Here is a 15124-nt window from a genome sequence, read left to right as displayed (position 1 = left end):
ACTGTATCTCTACTGATGTTAATCCAGGTCACTCACAGTCCAGCTCAGCAACACCTCTCCCTACCGAGCGCCCAGTGTTACTGAGTGTGTTTCTACTGATGTTACAGCTGCTCACTCACAATCTCACTCTGTAAACCCTCTCACCACTTTGCGCCCTCTGTTACTGACTATATCTCCACTGATGTGAATCCAGCTCCCTCACACTGTCACTTAGTAAATCCTCTCCCCCAGCACACTGTGTTACTGACTGTATCTCTACTGATGTTAATCCAGGTCCCTCACACTGTCACTCAGAAACCCCTCTCCCACAGCGCCCTGTGTTACGGACATTATCTCTGCTCATCTTAATCCAGCTCCTCACACTGTCACTCAGTAACCCCTCTCCCTTGGCACCCTGTGTTAGTGACTGCATCTCTACTGAGATTAATCCAGCTCCCTCACACTGTCATTCAGTAACCCCTCTCCCCCAGCGCCCTGTGTTACTGACTGTATCTCTACTGATGTTAATCCAGCTCCCTCACACTGTCACCCAGTAACCCCTCTCCCCCAGCGCCCTGTGTTACTGACTGTATCTCTACTGATGTTAATCCAGCTCCCTCACACTGTCACCCAGTAACCCCTCTCCCAACCGTGCTCCTGTGTTACTGACTGTATCTCTACTGATGTGAATCCAGCTCTCCCACACTGTCACTCAGTAACCCCTTTCCCTCAGCACCCTGTTTTACTCACTGTATCTCTAGTGATGTTAATCCAGCTCCCTCACACTGTCAATCAGTAACCCCTATCCCCGCAGCACCCCGTGTTACTGACTGCATCTCTACTTGATGTTAATCCAGCTCCCTCACACTGTCACCCAGTAACACCTCTCCCCCTGAAAACTGTGTTACTGACTGTATCTCTACTGATATGAATCCAGCTCCCTCACACTGTCACTCAGTAACCCCTCTCCACCCAGCACATTGTGTTACTGACTTTATCTCTACTGATGTTAATCCAGCTCCTACACACTGTCACTCAGGAACCCCTCTCCCCCAGCACCCTGTGTTACTAACTGTATCTCTACTGATGTGAATCTAGCTCCCTCACACTATCACTCAGTAACCCCTGTCCCCCAGCACCCTGTGTTCTGACTGCATCTCTACTGATGTCAAGCCAGCTCCATCACACTGTCACTCAATATCCCCTCTCCCACAGCACCCTGTGTTGCTGACTGTATCTCTACTCATGTTAAACCAGCTCCCTCACACTGTCACTCAGTAACCCATCTCCCCCAGCGCCCTGTGTTACTGACTGTATCTCTACTGATGTTAATCCTGCTCCCTCACACTGTCACTCAGTAACCCCTGTCCCCCAGTGCCCTGTGTTACTGACTGTATCTCTACTGATGTTAATCCAGCTCCCTCACACTGTCGCTCAGTTACCCCTATCACCCCAGCGCCCTGTATTACCGACTGTATCTCTACTGGTGTGAATCCAGGTCTCTCACACTGTCACTCAGTAATCCCTCGCCCCCAGCACCCTGTGTTACTGACTGTATCTCTACTGATGTGAATCCAGCTCCCTCACACTGTCACTCAGTAATCCCTCTCCCCCAGCACCCTGTGTTACTGACTGTATCTCGACTGATGTGAATCCAGCTCCCTCACGCTTTCACTCAGTAACCCCTCTCCCCCAGCTCCCTGTGTTACTGTCTGTATCTGTACTGATGTTAATCCAGCTCCCTCACGCTGTCACCCAGTAACCCTCTCCCCCAGCACCCTGTGTTACTGACAGTATCTCTACTGATTTTAATCCAGTTCACTCACAGTCCTGCTCGGCAACACCTCTCCCTACCGAGCGCCCAGTGTTACTGACTGTATCTCTACTGATGTTAATCCAGCTCCCTCACACTGTCACTCAGTAACCCCTCTCCCCCCCAGCACCCTGTGTTACTGACTGTATCTCTACTGATGTTAATCCAGCTCCCTCACACTGTCACTCAGTAACCACTCTCCGCCAGCACCCTGTGTTACTGACTGTATCTCTACTGAAGTGAATCCAGCTCCCTCACAATGTCACTCAGTAACCCCTCTCCCCCAGTGCCCTGTGTTACTGACTGTATCTCTACTGATGTTAATCCAGCTCCCTCACACTGTCACCCAGTTACCCCTCTCTCCCAGCACCCTGTGTTACTGACTGTATATCTACTGATGTGAATCCAGCTCCCTCACGCTGTCACTCAGTAACGGCTCTTGCCCAACACCCTGTGTTACTGACTGTATCTCTACTGATGTTAATCCAGCTCCCTCACACTGTCACTCAGTAACCCCTCTCCCCCAGCACCCTGTGTTACTAACTGTATCTCTACTGATGTTAATCCAGCTCCCTCACACTGTCACTCAGTAACCCCTCTCCCCCAGCGCCCTGTGTTACTGACTGTATCTCTACTGATGTTAATCCAGGTCACTCACACTGTCACTCAGTAACCCCTCTCCCCCCAGTGCCATGTGTTACTGACTGCATCTCTACTGATGTTAATCCAGCTCCCTCACACTGTCACTCAGTAACCCCTCTCCCCCCAGTACCGTGTGTTACTCACTGCATCTCTACTGATGTTAATCCAGCTCCCTCACACTGTCACTCAGTAACCCCTCTCCCCCTGCGCCCTGTCTCTGTATCTCTAGTGCCATCAGTCCAGCTCTCTTTCACTGCTCCTGTGGCTGTGGCTCTCTGCGTATGTTACCTTTCCTGTTGGCGTGCCTCCCTCCGCCCTGTCCTTACCCAGCAGGCCCATCTGTGTCTCTATTTCGGTTCGGATGTCGCTGGTATTTTCGTACCACTCACAGGATGAGGTGCTGGAGGTGTCGTCTGGCCTCCTGTACGATGGCTGTTGCTTCCTGACTGGAAAAGAAAAGGGAGTGGACTGTTTTGAGTAGAGACACCAGAGCGGGGAGACGCGGGATGTACCAGGAGGAAGCTTGGGGAGATTGTTGAGCCTCTGCCGCTCTCCTCGATCGTCCCCTCTGTCTCTGAGCACAACCGGGCCCTGTCACCACCCGCTCGATCCCAGAATCCCTCAACTCATCCGAACAGGCCACATATAGATTGCTTTGCTATTGCCAGCGCCTATTTAGGCCTTAAGCTTGGTCAAAGAAGTAGAGCGGCATGGGGAGGGTCACTGAGTATCTTTAAGCCAGTTGTAGACAGATCCTTGAAGGACAAAGGGAGGTCAAATGTTATCCGGGGGGGGGGTTAGGCAGGAATGCGGAGTTGAGGCCACAGTCGAAGCAGGCTCGAGGGGCCGAGTGGCCTTCCTCCTGCTCCATGTTCGTGTGTTTGTCTGTACGTGTGTCCGTTTTCAGGAATGACGCAGAGAAGGGGAGAATGGTGAAGATGCTGAGGGAGTGAACTCCAGGGAAAGGCCTAGCTTGTGAAATCAGGGCCCAGGCAGCCTGAAAGCCCAAACGTCTATAGTTGAGTGAGCAAAATCGGAGAATAGGCCCAAGCTTAAGAATTAGAGCATGGAGATCCGGGGTGTTGGAGGGACTGGAGGAGGTTACAGAGATAGGGAGGGTTGTAGGGGCTGGAGGAGGTTACAGAGATAGGGAGGGTTGTAGGGGCTGGAGGAGGTTACAGAGATAGGGAGGGTTGTAGGGGCTGGAGGAGGTTACAGAGATAGGGAGGGTTGTAGGGGCTGGAGGAGGTTACAGAGATAGGGAGGGTTGTAGGTGCTGGAGGAGGTTACAGAGAAATGGAGGTTTTATGGTCTGGAGGAGGTGACAGGGATAGGTAGGGTTGTAGGCTCTCGAGGATGTCACAGTGATAGAGAGAAGTGTTGGGGCTGGAGGAAGTTACAGAGATAGGGTGGGTTGTAGGAACTGGAGGAGGTGACAGGGATAGGGAGGGTTGTAGGGACTGGAGGAGGTGACAGGGATAGGGAGGGTTGTAGGCTCTGGAGGATGTCACAGAGATAGAGAGGGGTGTTGGGGCTGGAGGAGGTTACAGAGATAGGGATGGTTGTAGGGACTAGAGGAGATTACTGAGATCTTGGAGAGTTGTCCGGGCTGGTGGTGGTTACTGTTATACAAATGGTTTTCCAGGCAACTCTTCTTGGTGGAAATATTGAACCTCATTTACAAGATAGCAGCTACACTTGTGCACCAACCTCTAGAACTAAAGAAAAACTCCCTCAAGTTTCCCCACGCTGCTAGCTCATTGGTTTGCACAGATCATGTGATCTTCCAGCACAGCATTATTCCTCAAGCTACCTTCCTACATTGATCAAAATTATAATTACTACCTTCCTCTCCCTTTAACTTTTCTGTACATTTTGTATTTACAAGGATATTTATCTCATGACATTGCAACATTTACACAGAGATAGGGAGGGTTGTAGGGGCTGGAGGAGGTGACAGGGATAGGGAGGGTTGTAGGCTCTGGAGGATGTCACAGAGATAGAGAGGGGTGTTGGGGCTGGAGGAGTTTACAGACATAGGGAGAGTTGTAGGGGCTGGAGGAGGTTACAGAGATAGGGAGGGTTGTAGGGGCTGGAGAAGGTTACAGAGATAGGGAGGGTTGTAAGGGCTGGAGGAGGTTACAGAAATAGGGAGTGTTGTAGGGGCTGGAGGAAGTTACAGAGATAGGGAGTGTTGTAGGGGCTGGAGGAGGTTACAGAGATAGGGAGAATTGTACGGACTAGAGGAGATTACAGAGATAGGGAGGGTTGTAGGGGCTGGAGGAGGTTACAGAGATAGGGAGGGGTGTAGGGTTTGAAGGTGTTACAGAGATAGGGAAGGTTGTAGGGGCTGGAGGAGGTTACAGAGATAGGGAGGGTTGTAGGAGCTGGAGGAGGTTACAGAGATAGGGAGGGCTGTAGGCGCTGGAAGGTGTTACAGAGATAGGGAGCGTTATAGGGGCTGGAGGAGGTTACAGAGATAGGGAGGGTTGTAGGGGCTGGAGGAGGTTACAGAGATAGGGATGGTTGTAGAGGCTGGAGGAAGTTACAGAGGTAGGGTTGGTTGTAGGGGCTGGAGGAGGTTACAGGGATAGGGAGGGTTGTAGGGGCTGGAGGAGGTTACAGGGATAGGGAGGGTTGTAGGCGCTGGAGGGGGTTACAGGGATAGGGTGGGTTGTCGGGGCTGGAGGAGGTTACAGGGATAGGGAGAGTTGTAGGGGCTGGAGGAGGTTACAGGGATAGGGAGGGTTGTAGGGGCTGGAGGAGGTAACAGGGATAGGGAGGGTTGTAGGGGCTGGAGGTGGTTACAGTGATGGGGAGGGTTGTAGGGACTGGAAGGGGCTACAGAGCTCGGAGACAGTGAGACTATTGAGGAATCTGAAAGCCAGAATGAGAAGGTATCATTTGAACCATTGTCAGACCTTGGAGACAAAATGTGTCTCAGGAAGCCCAGGGGCAATGGTGGGAAAACAGACCTGAAGAGGTAGAAGTGGTTGTTCGCAGAAGGAGTGAGCAGCATTGGGGATGATATAAAGCACGAGTCAGTTGACATGCGTGAGGAACCTTGAGACTTTTGGAAAAGTTCCTTTGAGACACGTTACATCAGAGGAAGTGAGGGTACTCACGTTGAGATTTGGGCTTCGACAACTTCCGCCCTGCACTGGAGCTCGCAGCCCTGGCTCCTTCCTCTTCGGAAGAGCTACCAATGTGCTTTGACCTCCTGTAGACCAGGTCCGACCTTTGACCTACAATGAAAATAACATGGCGGTGAGGCTGGGTTTTCGGAGGCCAGAGGCATGTGGTCAAGGGCAGCTGAAAGAGGAGGTGAGGTCAGCACCACCATCCCGCAGAGTCACATAGAACGCAGGACACACAAACAGGCCATTCGGCCCGTCGCTCGCCTCCCACAGTTTTCTGATGAAGGTCAACGCGAGAACCTGTACTAACTCATAGCAAGACCCCTTTACCCAGCTACCATGGCCAACGGTCCCGCTTGCCTTAACTTTAAAATTCTCATCCTCATCTTCAAACCCCACCATGGCCTGTTCCCCTCACCACCACCTCTATCTCTGTAACCCCCTCCAGTTCTGACAACCCTCCCTATCTCTGTAACCCACTCCAGTTCTGACAACACTCCCTATCACTGTAACCTCCCCTAGCCACTACAACTCTCCCTATCTCTGTAACCCCCTCCAGTTCTGACAACCCTCCCTATCTCTGTAACCTCCTCCAGTTCTGACAACCCTCCCTATCCCTGTAACCCCTTCCAGTTCTGACAACCCTCCCTATCCCTGTAACCCCTTCCACTTCTGACAACCCTCCCTATCTCTGCAACCCCCCCAATCCCTACAACCCTCCCTATCCCTGTAACCTCCTCCAGTTCTGACAACCCTCCCTATCTCTGTAACCTCCTCCAGCCCCAACAACCCTCCCTATCTCTGTAACCTCCTCCAGCCCCAACAACCCTCCCTATCTCTGTAACCTCCTCCAGCCCCTACAACCCTCCCTATCTCTGTAACCTCCTCCAGCCCCTACAACCCTCCCTATCTCTGTAACCTCCTCCAGCCCCTACAACCCTCCCTATCTCTGTAACCTCCTCCAGCCCCTACAACCCTCCCTATCTCTGTCAGTTCCTCTAGCCCCTACAACCCTCCCTATCTCTGTAAACTCCTCCAGCCCCTGCAACCCTCTCTATCTCTGTAACCTCCTCCAGCCCCTACAACTCTCCCTATCTCTGTAACATCCTCCAGCCCCTACAACCCTCCCTTATCTCTGTAACCTCCTCCATCCCTACAGTTCTCCCTATCTCTGGAACCTCCTCCAGCCCCTACAACCCTCCCTATCTCTGTAACCTCCTCCAGCCACTATAACCCTCCCTATCTCTGTAACCTCCTCCAGCCCCTCCAACTCTCCCTATCTCTGTAACCTCCTCCATCCCTACCACCCTCCCTATCTCTGTCAGTACCTCCAGCCCCTACAACCCTCCCTTTCTCTGTAACCTCCTTCAGCCCCTACAGTTCTCCCTATCTCTGGAACCACCTCCAGCCCCTACAACCCTCCCTATCTCTGTAACATCCTCCAGCCACTATAACCCTCCCTATCTCTGTAACCTCCTCCAGCCCCTCCAACTCTCCTTATCTCTGTAACCTCCTCCATCCCTACAACCCTCCCTATCTCTGTCAGTTCCTCCAGCCCTTACAACCCTCCCTTTCTCTGTAACCTCCTTCAGCCCCTACAACTCTCCCTATCTCTGTAACATCCTCCAGCCCCTACAACCCTCCCTTATCTCTGTAACCTCCTCCATCCCTACAATTCTCCCTATCTCTGGAACCTCCTCCAGCCCCTATAACCCTCCCTTATTTCTGGAACCTCCTCCAGCACCTACAACCCTCCCTATCTCTGTAACCTCCTCCAGCCCCTACAACCCTCCCCATCTCTGTAACCTCCTCCAGCCCCTACAACCCTCCCTATCTCTGTAACCTCCTCCAGTCCCTACAACCCTCCCTATCTCTGTCAGTTCCTCCTGCCTCTATAACCCTCCTGGTGCATGTTTTCCTGACCTTTTCCCCCCTCCTTTGCCCCTTTTGATTGACCGACCTTTGTATCCTTTCTCTTTTAGTTAGAGCTTTGCAGGCTCCTCTGTCCATATGTTTCTGACCTTTGCCATCACCGCCCATTCTTTACCTGATCTTCATTGCTGCCTACCCCCCCGACCTTTAGTGCATGACCTTTGAATTCTCCTCTCATCTGGATGACCTTCGTGGTCCCTCTCGCTTTTTAACTCTGACCTTCCAGCCCGGCCTATGTCAAGGCTTCCTGTTGAGTCCAATGTCAACTCATCGCCTGGGTTCTTCCAGACGTCGCTGAAGCCTACCTTTATCATTCGTTGTTATCCGAACCTCTGGTACTGTCATGGGCACGTTAGCCTGTGGATTCCTCCTTTCTGACTGATTCCGGACAGAACCTGTGTGTAATCGAGAGAAAGGCAGTAGGCGTGAAAGATCAAACTTTCTAAAACTTCTACAGCAACTTCCAGGCGTAGGATGTCCCACACCACTTCACTCTGAAAGGGAACTAAAAGGTTGGGGTAGAGTCCCTGATGGGGTATTTTGTACATGGACTTTTGGAGAAGATTGTTCTTTGCTCTCTCTTGAGATGTGAGCGAGCAAGGTCAACGCTCCTTCAATCATTTCTTGGTGGTCCAGATCTTGGGTATGGCTGAAAAACAGACTCGGTTAAAGCATTTCGACTCGCGCTCATCAGGGCAGATTCGAAAGAATACCCAACCTCAAATGGAACAATGATTTGCACTGCATGTGACGAGAGTGCCGATTCTTTTCCGACTCAACAAAAGCTTGGCGGGCCAGCCATTCCCCGGTTCATTCCTCATGGCAATGCTTCAGCCAATCAGAGTCGGCCTGCCTGGTTTGTGTTTGAAGAAAGATTTGGCAGCTGACTGTTCCCTGGTACATTCTCCAAGGTTACACCTCCGCCAACCAAAGTCCACTTGCCAACCAATCAGCACCCTCTTGACATGCAGTATAAATTTTTGCTCCCTTTGAGATTTTGCAGTCTTGCCAATATGTTGGAATGAGTGCAAGATGAAGAGCTTCCAGAGGTTGCCTCTTTTTTCAGCAAGGCTCAACATTTATTGCTCATCCTTCATTGACCCTTGAGAGGGTGGCAGTGAGCCGCCTTATTGGACCACAGCATTCTATCTGTTGCAGGTACTCTCAAGGTGCTTTAAGGGAAAGAGGTCCCAGATTTTGACCCAGTGACAGTGAAGGAACGGCCGATATATTTCCAAGTCAGGATGGTGAATGACTTGGAGGGGAACTTCCAGGTGGTGGCGTTCCCATGGATCTGGCACTCTTGGTGGTAAATTTCTTGAGTTTGGAAGGTGCTGTTGTTGGGGGCTTGATTAGTTCCTGCAGTGCATCTTGTAGATGGTACACACACTGCTGCTACTGTGTGTCGGTGATGGAGGGAGTGAATGTTTGTGGATGGGGAGCCAATCAAGCGGGACTGCTTTGTCCTGGATGGTGTCGAGCTTCTTGAGTGTTTTGGGAGCTGAACTCATCCAGGCAAGTGCCTGGCTTGTACCTTGTAGATGGTGGACAGGCTTTGGGGAGTCAGGAAGTGAGTTACTCACTGCAGGATTCCCAGCCTCTGACCTGCTCTTGTAGCCACAGTATTTACATGGCTGGTCCAGATCAGTTTCTGGTCAATGGTAACCCCCAGGGTGTTGATAGTGGGGGATTCAGTGATGGCAATGCCATTGCTTGTCGGAGGGAGATGGTTAGATTTTTTATTGCTGGAAATGGTCAATGCATGGCACTTGTGTGGCACAAATGTTATTTGCCACTTGTCAACCCAAAGCCTGGATGCAGCCCAGGCCTTGCTGCATGTGGGCACGGACTGTTTCAGTATCTGAGGGGTGGGGAATGATATTGAACGCTCTGTAGTTAGCGATTAAATGGTTGCGCCGTGTACATGCCAGAGCAGTAACATTGGAAGCCAAAGTCGGCCTTATGAAGCCTGCCTCATCATTCCACCAGATCACGCTGACCTGTACCTCAACTCTATTTCCCCATCTTTCACCTATACCCCTTAATACCCTTAACACCACCCCCCCCAACACAAACAAAATCAACATCAGTCTTGAAAGCTCAATTGATTCCCCCCCACCCCCACCCCGTTTGAGGGAGAGGGTCCCAGGTTTCTACCACTCTTCCTGGGAAAGGGGTGTTTTCCGACTTCACCTCTGAATGGCCTCGAACCCCCAGCAGGAGGAGGTGGCTTTGTCTCAGTCTGCCCTGCCGAGCCCTTTCAGCGTTTCAAACATTCCAGTCAGGCCACCTCTCAACTCTGCAAAGCTCGAGCTGAGTTCCTGCATCGCATCCTTGTCACCTGCTGGGCTCCCTCCAGCAACGTAAATGGTTTGTTTCAGCCTAATCGATCAACGCGTCTAATTCTCATGAGCACCCCTGTCCGATCGCCCGTCAGCCTTCTTGAGCCCAAGGGAAGGCAAGCCTGTCTATATAACCTACCTTCATGGCATGACCTCTGTTTAGTCACAGTCTGAGCACATGGAGTAGACCATTTAGGACTGAGATGAGGAGAAATCTCTTCACCCAGAGAGGGGTGAGACTGTGGAATTCGTTACCACAGAAAGTAGTCGAGACCAAAATATTGTATGTTTTCAAGAAGGAGTTAGATATAGCTCTTGGGGCGAAAGGGATCAAAGGATATGGGGAGAAAGCGGGAGCAGGATATTAAGTTGGATGATCAACCATGATCATGATGAATGGAGGAGCAGGCTCGAAGGGCTGAATGGCCTACTCCTGCTCCTGGTTTCTATTTAGGATTTATTCTTTCATGGGATGTGGGCATCGGCAGCGAGGCCTGTATTTGTTGCCCGTCCCTAATTGCTCCTGAGCTGAGTGGTTTGCTCGGCCATTTCAGGGGGGCAGTTAAGAGTCACCCCGCATCGCTGTGGGTCTGGAGTCATGTGTAGGCCAGACCGGGTAAGGATGGCAGATTCCCTCATGTCCCTAAAGGGGATTAGTGAACCAGATGGGCTTTCCCAACAAATGGACAATGGCTTCACAGTCACATTACCGAGGCTAGCTTTTTTTATTCCCTAATTCCAGATTTATTAATTGTATTTAAATTCCAAACGCTGCTGTGGTGAGATTTGAACCGTTGTCTAGCGCCACCCACCCCCGCCCCCCCATCCTCCCCAGAGCATTGGCCTGGGCCATTGGATTATGATCTGAGCCATGTTACCACTATGCCAACCTTCTCCCCCTTTAACTCCCGGTAAGATTCTGGTGAATTGGCGCTCCACCCCCTCCTCGGTCAATATTGAGGTGTGGCGTCCATCACCGAATCAATGTTCTGTAGGACTGAGGCCTCACCTCCCCCTGCTATCTGTTCCAAGCCTCCTTAAGCTGAGGGCCAACATTCCACTTGCCTTTTGTGGCATCTCGACTTGCCAGCCATGTAGTTGTGAACTTGAGGTTAAGACCGTGAATCGTTGGAGCAAGGGGATAGGAAGAGGCCATTTTCCCCTTGAGCTGATTCCACCGCTCTGTGCTGTATCCACGGCCAATCTCCATAGCGTAAATCCACGGCCTTCACCCTATTTTTTTACACATTCATTCACGGGATGTGGGCTTCGTTGGCTGGGCCAGAATTTATTGCCCATCCCTCGTTACCCCTTGAGAAGGTGGAGGTGAGCTGCCTTCTTGAGCTGCTGCAGTCCCTGTGGTGTAGGTACACCCACAGCACTGTTAGGGAGGGTGTTCCAAGGATTTTGACCCAGTGACAGTGAAGGAACGGCTGATATATTTCCAAGTCAGGATGCTGAGTGACTTGTGGGGGAACATCCAGGTGGTGGTGTTCCCATCTGTCTGCTGCCCTTGTCCTTCTAGATGATAGTGGTCGTGGGTTTGGAAGGTGCTGTCTAAGGAGCCTTGGTGAATTCCTTCAGTGCATCTTGTAGATGGTACACACACTGCTGCTACTGTGCGTCGGTGGTGGAGGGAGCGAATGTTTGTGGATGGGGTGCCAATCGAGAGGGCTCAATATCTTGGCTGAACAAAAATATGCCAACCTCAGAATTAAAATCGTCAATTAAACTGGCATCAAATGCCCACTTGCCATGGGTGGGCCAGGGTCCCCGACTCCCACCACCTTGTGCGTGACGAGCGGCTTCCTATTTTTACCCCTGAAGGGATTGGCTCTAATTTGGAGACGGTTTCCCCAAATCCTGGACCACTGAGGCAGAGAAGGCCAAGGCGGTGATTTAATCGAGGCGCTCGGAGTCATGAAGAGATTTGAGAAACTAAGGGAGAACAATACGACGGTACCTGGGACGGGGGTGGGTTGTTGGTGTTATCCTATGAGGAACGGATGGACAGGCCGGGCCCTGTATCCAGTGGAGTTTAGAAGAGCGAGGGGCGATCCTATTGAAATGTGTAGGACCCCAAAGGGTGGGGGGTGTTGGTGGTGCTTGACAGGGTGGATGCTGACAGGATGGTTCCCCCGCCTGGGAGAGACTAGAACTAGGTGGGGGGGGGGGGCGGCGGTGGGGGGCATGATTTAAAAATGAGGGGTCTCCCAAGTAGAAGAGGGTTGAGGGGAAATTTGCCCCCTCAGGGGGTGGCGAGTATTTGGGACTCTCTTCCCTGGGGACCGATGGAGGCAGGGCCAATGAATGTTTTTTTCTGAGGCAGAGGTAGATAGATTCCTGACTGAGAAGGGGGCCGATGGCCATCGGAGAGCTGGGGCCATAACCAGGCCCCAACTGTGACCATATGGAATGGCGGAGCAGGCTCGAGAGGCTGAAAGGCCTACTCCTGCTCCCAATTGGCGTGCTTGCATCAATTGTTGCCACCGGGAAGGGGTCGGGGTCAGTAACCAGGGGACACAGGCTCAAACGGGCATTGACTGAGGCCTATAGTGCCACACTGCAGTACCCTTCTCCCCATATAGGGCACCCTTCCCCCACCTCGTGCTCGCTCAGGCACAACAGCCTCAAGGCCGAGTGGTGCCCTCAGACTCGATCCCCGACCCTCGGTTACAGACGTTGGCGGGATCCATCCCCTGCTATTGACCATCGGGCCCCTGTCCCACCATAACCGATGCTTACACTTAAAAGTAGAGAAGTTGAGGGCCTGGTGAGGTGCAAAACTGTTGTAGTCCTCATAGTCATCTTCAAGAGAATCCGAGTCACCGGCAGCAGCTTGGGGGACTGGAACAGAAACCGGGTCACACAAGAGATTGTTAACATCGCAAAGGTCATCGCGGAACAGATCAGCTGTGCTGGAGAAGGCAGTGTTCTCATGGCCGTGTCTAGAACCTTGTAGGTTTGAGTCCCAACTCTGGAGAATTGAGCACAAATATCTAGGAGTGCTGAGGGAGCACTGCACTATCGGAGGGTCAGTGCTGAGGGAGTGCTGCACTGTCAGAGGGTCAGTACTGAGGGAATGCTGCGCTGTCGGAGGGTCAGTACTGAGGGAGTGTTGCACTGTCAGAGGGTCAGTACTGAGGGAGTGCAGCGCTGTCGGAGGGTCAGTACTGAGAGAGTGCTGCATTGTCGGAGGGTCAGTATTGAGGGAGTGTTGGTCTGTCAGAGGGTCAGTGCTGAGGGAGTGCTGCACTGTCGGATGGTGAGTACTGAGGAAGTGCTGCACTGTCGGAGGGTCAGCACTGAGGGAGCGCTGCGCTGTCTGAGGGTCACTGCTGAGGGAGCGCTGCGCCATCGGAGGGTCAGTACTGAGGGAGGGCCATGCTGTCAGAGGGTCAGTACTTGGGAAGTGCTGCACTGTTGGAGGGTCAGTACTGAGGGAGCGCTGCACTGTCGGAGGGTCAATACTGAAGGAGTGCTGCACTGTCAGAGGGTCAGTACTGAGGGAGCGCTGCACTGTCGGAGGGTCAATACTGAAGGAGTGCTGCACTGTCAGAGGGTCAGTACTGAGGGAGCACTGCGCTATCGGAGGGTCAGTACTGAGGAAGTGTTACACGGTTGGAGGATCAGTACTGAGGGAGCACTGCACTGTCGAAGGGTCAGTACTGAGGAGAGCTGTACTATCAGAGGGTCAATACTGAGGGAGTGCTGCACTGTCAGAGGGTCAGTACTGAGGGAGTGCTGCACTGTCGGAGGGCCAGTACTGAAGGAGTGCTGCACTGTCAGAGGGTCAGTACTGAGGGAGTGCTGCACTGTCAGAGGGTCAGTACTGAGGGAGTGCTGCACTGTCGGAGGGCCAGTACTGAAGGAGTGCTGCGCTGTCGAAGGGTCAGTACTGAGGGAGTGCTGCACTGTCAGAGGGTTAGTGCTGATTGGAGTGCTGCGCTGTCGGAGGGCCAGTACTGAGGGAGTACTGCATTGTCAGAGAGTCGGTACTGAGACAGTGCTACATTGTCATGGGATAGTACTGAGGGAGCGCTGCACTGTCGGAGGTTTCTTTCTGAGGGAGCGCTGCACTGTTGGAGGTTTCTTACTGAGGGAGCGCTGCACTGTCGGAGATTTCTTACTGAGGGAGCGTTGCACTGTCAGAGGTTTCTTACTGAGGGAGTGCTGCACTGTCGGAGGTTTCTTACTGAGGGAGTGCTGCACTGTCAGAGGGTCAGTACTGAGGGAGCGCTGCACTGTCGGAGGGTCAATACTGAAGGAGTGCTGCACTGTCAGAGGGTCAGTACTGAGGGAGCACTGCGCTATCGGAGGGTCAGTACTGAGGGAGTGTTACACGGTTGGAGGATCAGTACTGAGGGAGCACTGCACTGTCGAAGGGTCAGTACTGAGGAGAGCTGTACTGTCAGAGGGTCAATACTGAGGGAGTGCTGCACTGTCAGAGGGTCAGTACTGAGGGACTGCTGCACTGTCGGAGGGCCAGTACTGAGGGAGTGCTGCGCTGTCGAAGGGTCAGTACTGAGGGAGTGCTGCACTGTCAGAGGGTTAGTGCTGATTGGAGTGCTGCGCTGTCGGAGGGCCAGTACTGAGGGAGTACTGCACTGTCAGAGAGTCGGTACTGAGACAGTGCTGCATTGTCGTGGGATAGTACTGAGGGAGCGCTGCACTGTCGGAGGTTTCTTTCTGAGGGAGCGCTGCACTGTCGGAGGTTTCTTACTGAGGGAGCGTTGCACTGTCGGAGGTTTCTTACTGAGGGAGTGCTGCACTGTCGGAGGTTTCTTACTGAGGGAGTGCTGCACTGTCAGAGGGTCAGTACTGAGGGAGCGCTGCACTGTCGGAGGGTCAATACTGAAGGAGTGCTGCACTGTCAGAGGGTCAGTACTGAGGGAGCACTGCGCTATCGGAGGGTCAGTACTGAGGGAGTGTTACACGGTTGGAGGATCAGTACTGAGGGAGCACTGCACTGTCGAAGGGTCAGTACTGAGGAGAGCTGTACTGTCAGAGGGTCAATACTGAGGGAGTGCTGCACTGTCAGAGGGTCAGTACTGAGGGAGTGCTGCACTGTCGGAGGGCCAGTACTGAGGGAGTGCTGCACTGTCGAAGGGTCAGTACTGAGGGAGTGCTGCACTGTCAGAGGGTTAGTGTTGATTGGAGTGCTGCGCTGTCGGAGGGCCAGTACTGAGGGAGTACTGCATTGTCAGAGAGTCGGTACTGAGACAGTGCTGCATTGTCGTGGGATAGTACTGAGGGAGCGCTGCACTGTCGGAAGTTTC

General features: G+C 52.6%; 1 protein-coding gene across 3 annotated transcripts in view; it reads right to left on the bottom strand.

The window, feature by feature from the left end:
• The window catches only part of LOC121269319 (deleted in malignant brain tumors 1 protein-like), a 246846-nt gene that overhangs the window by 120260 nt on the left and 111462 nt on the right, over positions 1-15124 (bottom strand). For 2 of the 3 annotated variants that reach the window (XM_041173871.1, XM_041173873.1), the window contains 4 exons: positions 12591-12692; positions 7809-7898; positions 5560-5679; positions 2761-2880 (listed from right to left, as the gene is read on the bottom strand). In XM_041173871.1, coding sequence (XP_041029805.1) covers positions 2761-2880; positions 5560-5679; positions 7809-7898; positions 12591-12692 — 432 coding nt within the window. The remainder of the gene's footprint in view (positions 1-2760; positions 2881-5559; positions 5680-7808; positions 7899-12590; positions 12693-15124) is intronic. The other variant, XM_041173872.1, reaches the window with a different exon arrangement.

The sequence above is a fragment of the Carcharodon carcharias genome, chromosome 24 (genome assembly GCF_017639515.1).
Source record: "Carcharodon carcharias isolate sCarCar2 chromosome 24, sCarCar2.pri, whole genome shotgun sequence".
Lineage (NCBI taxonomy): Eukaryota > Metazoa > Chordata > Chondrichthyes > Lamniformes > Lamnidae > Carcharodon > Carcharodon carcharias.
The sequence above is the reverse complement of the archived record's forward strand: the minus strand, read 5'-3'. Positions and strand labels throughout refer to the sequence as shown.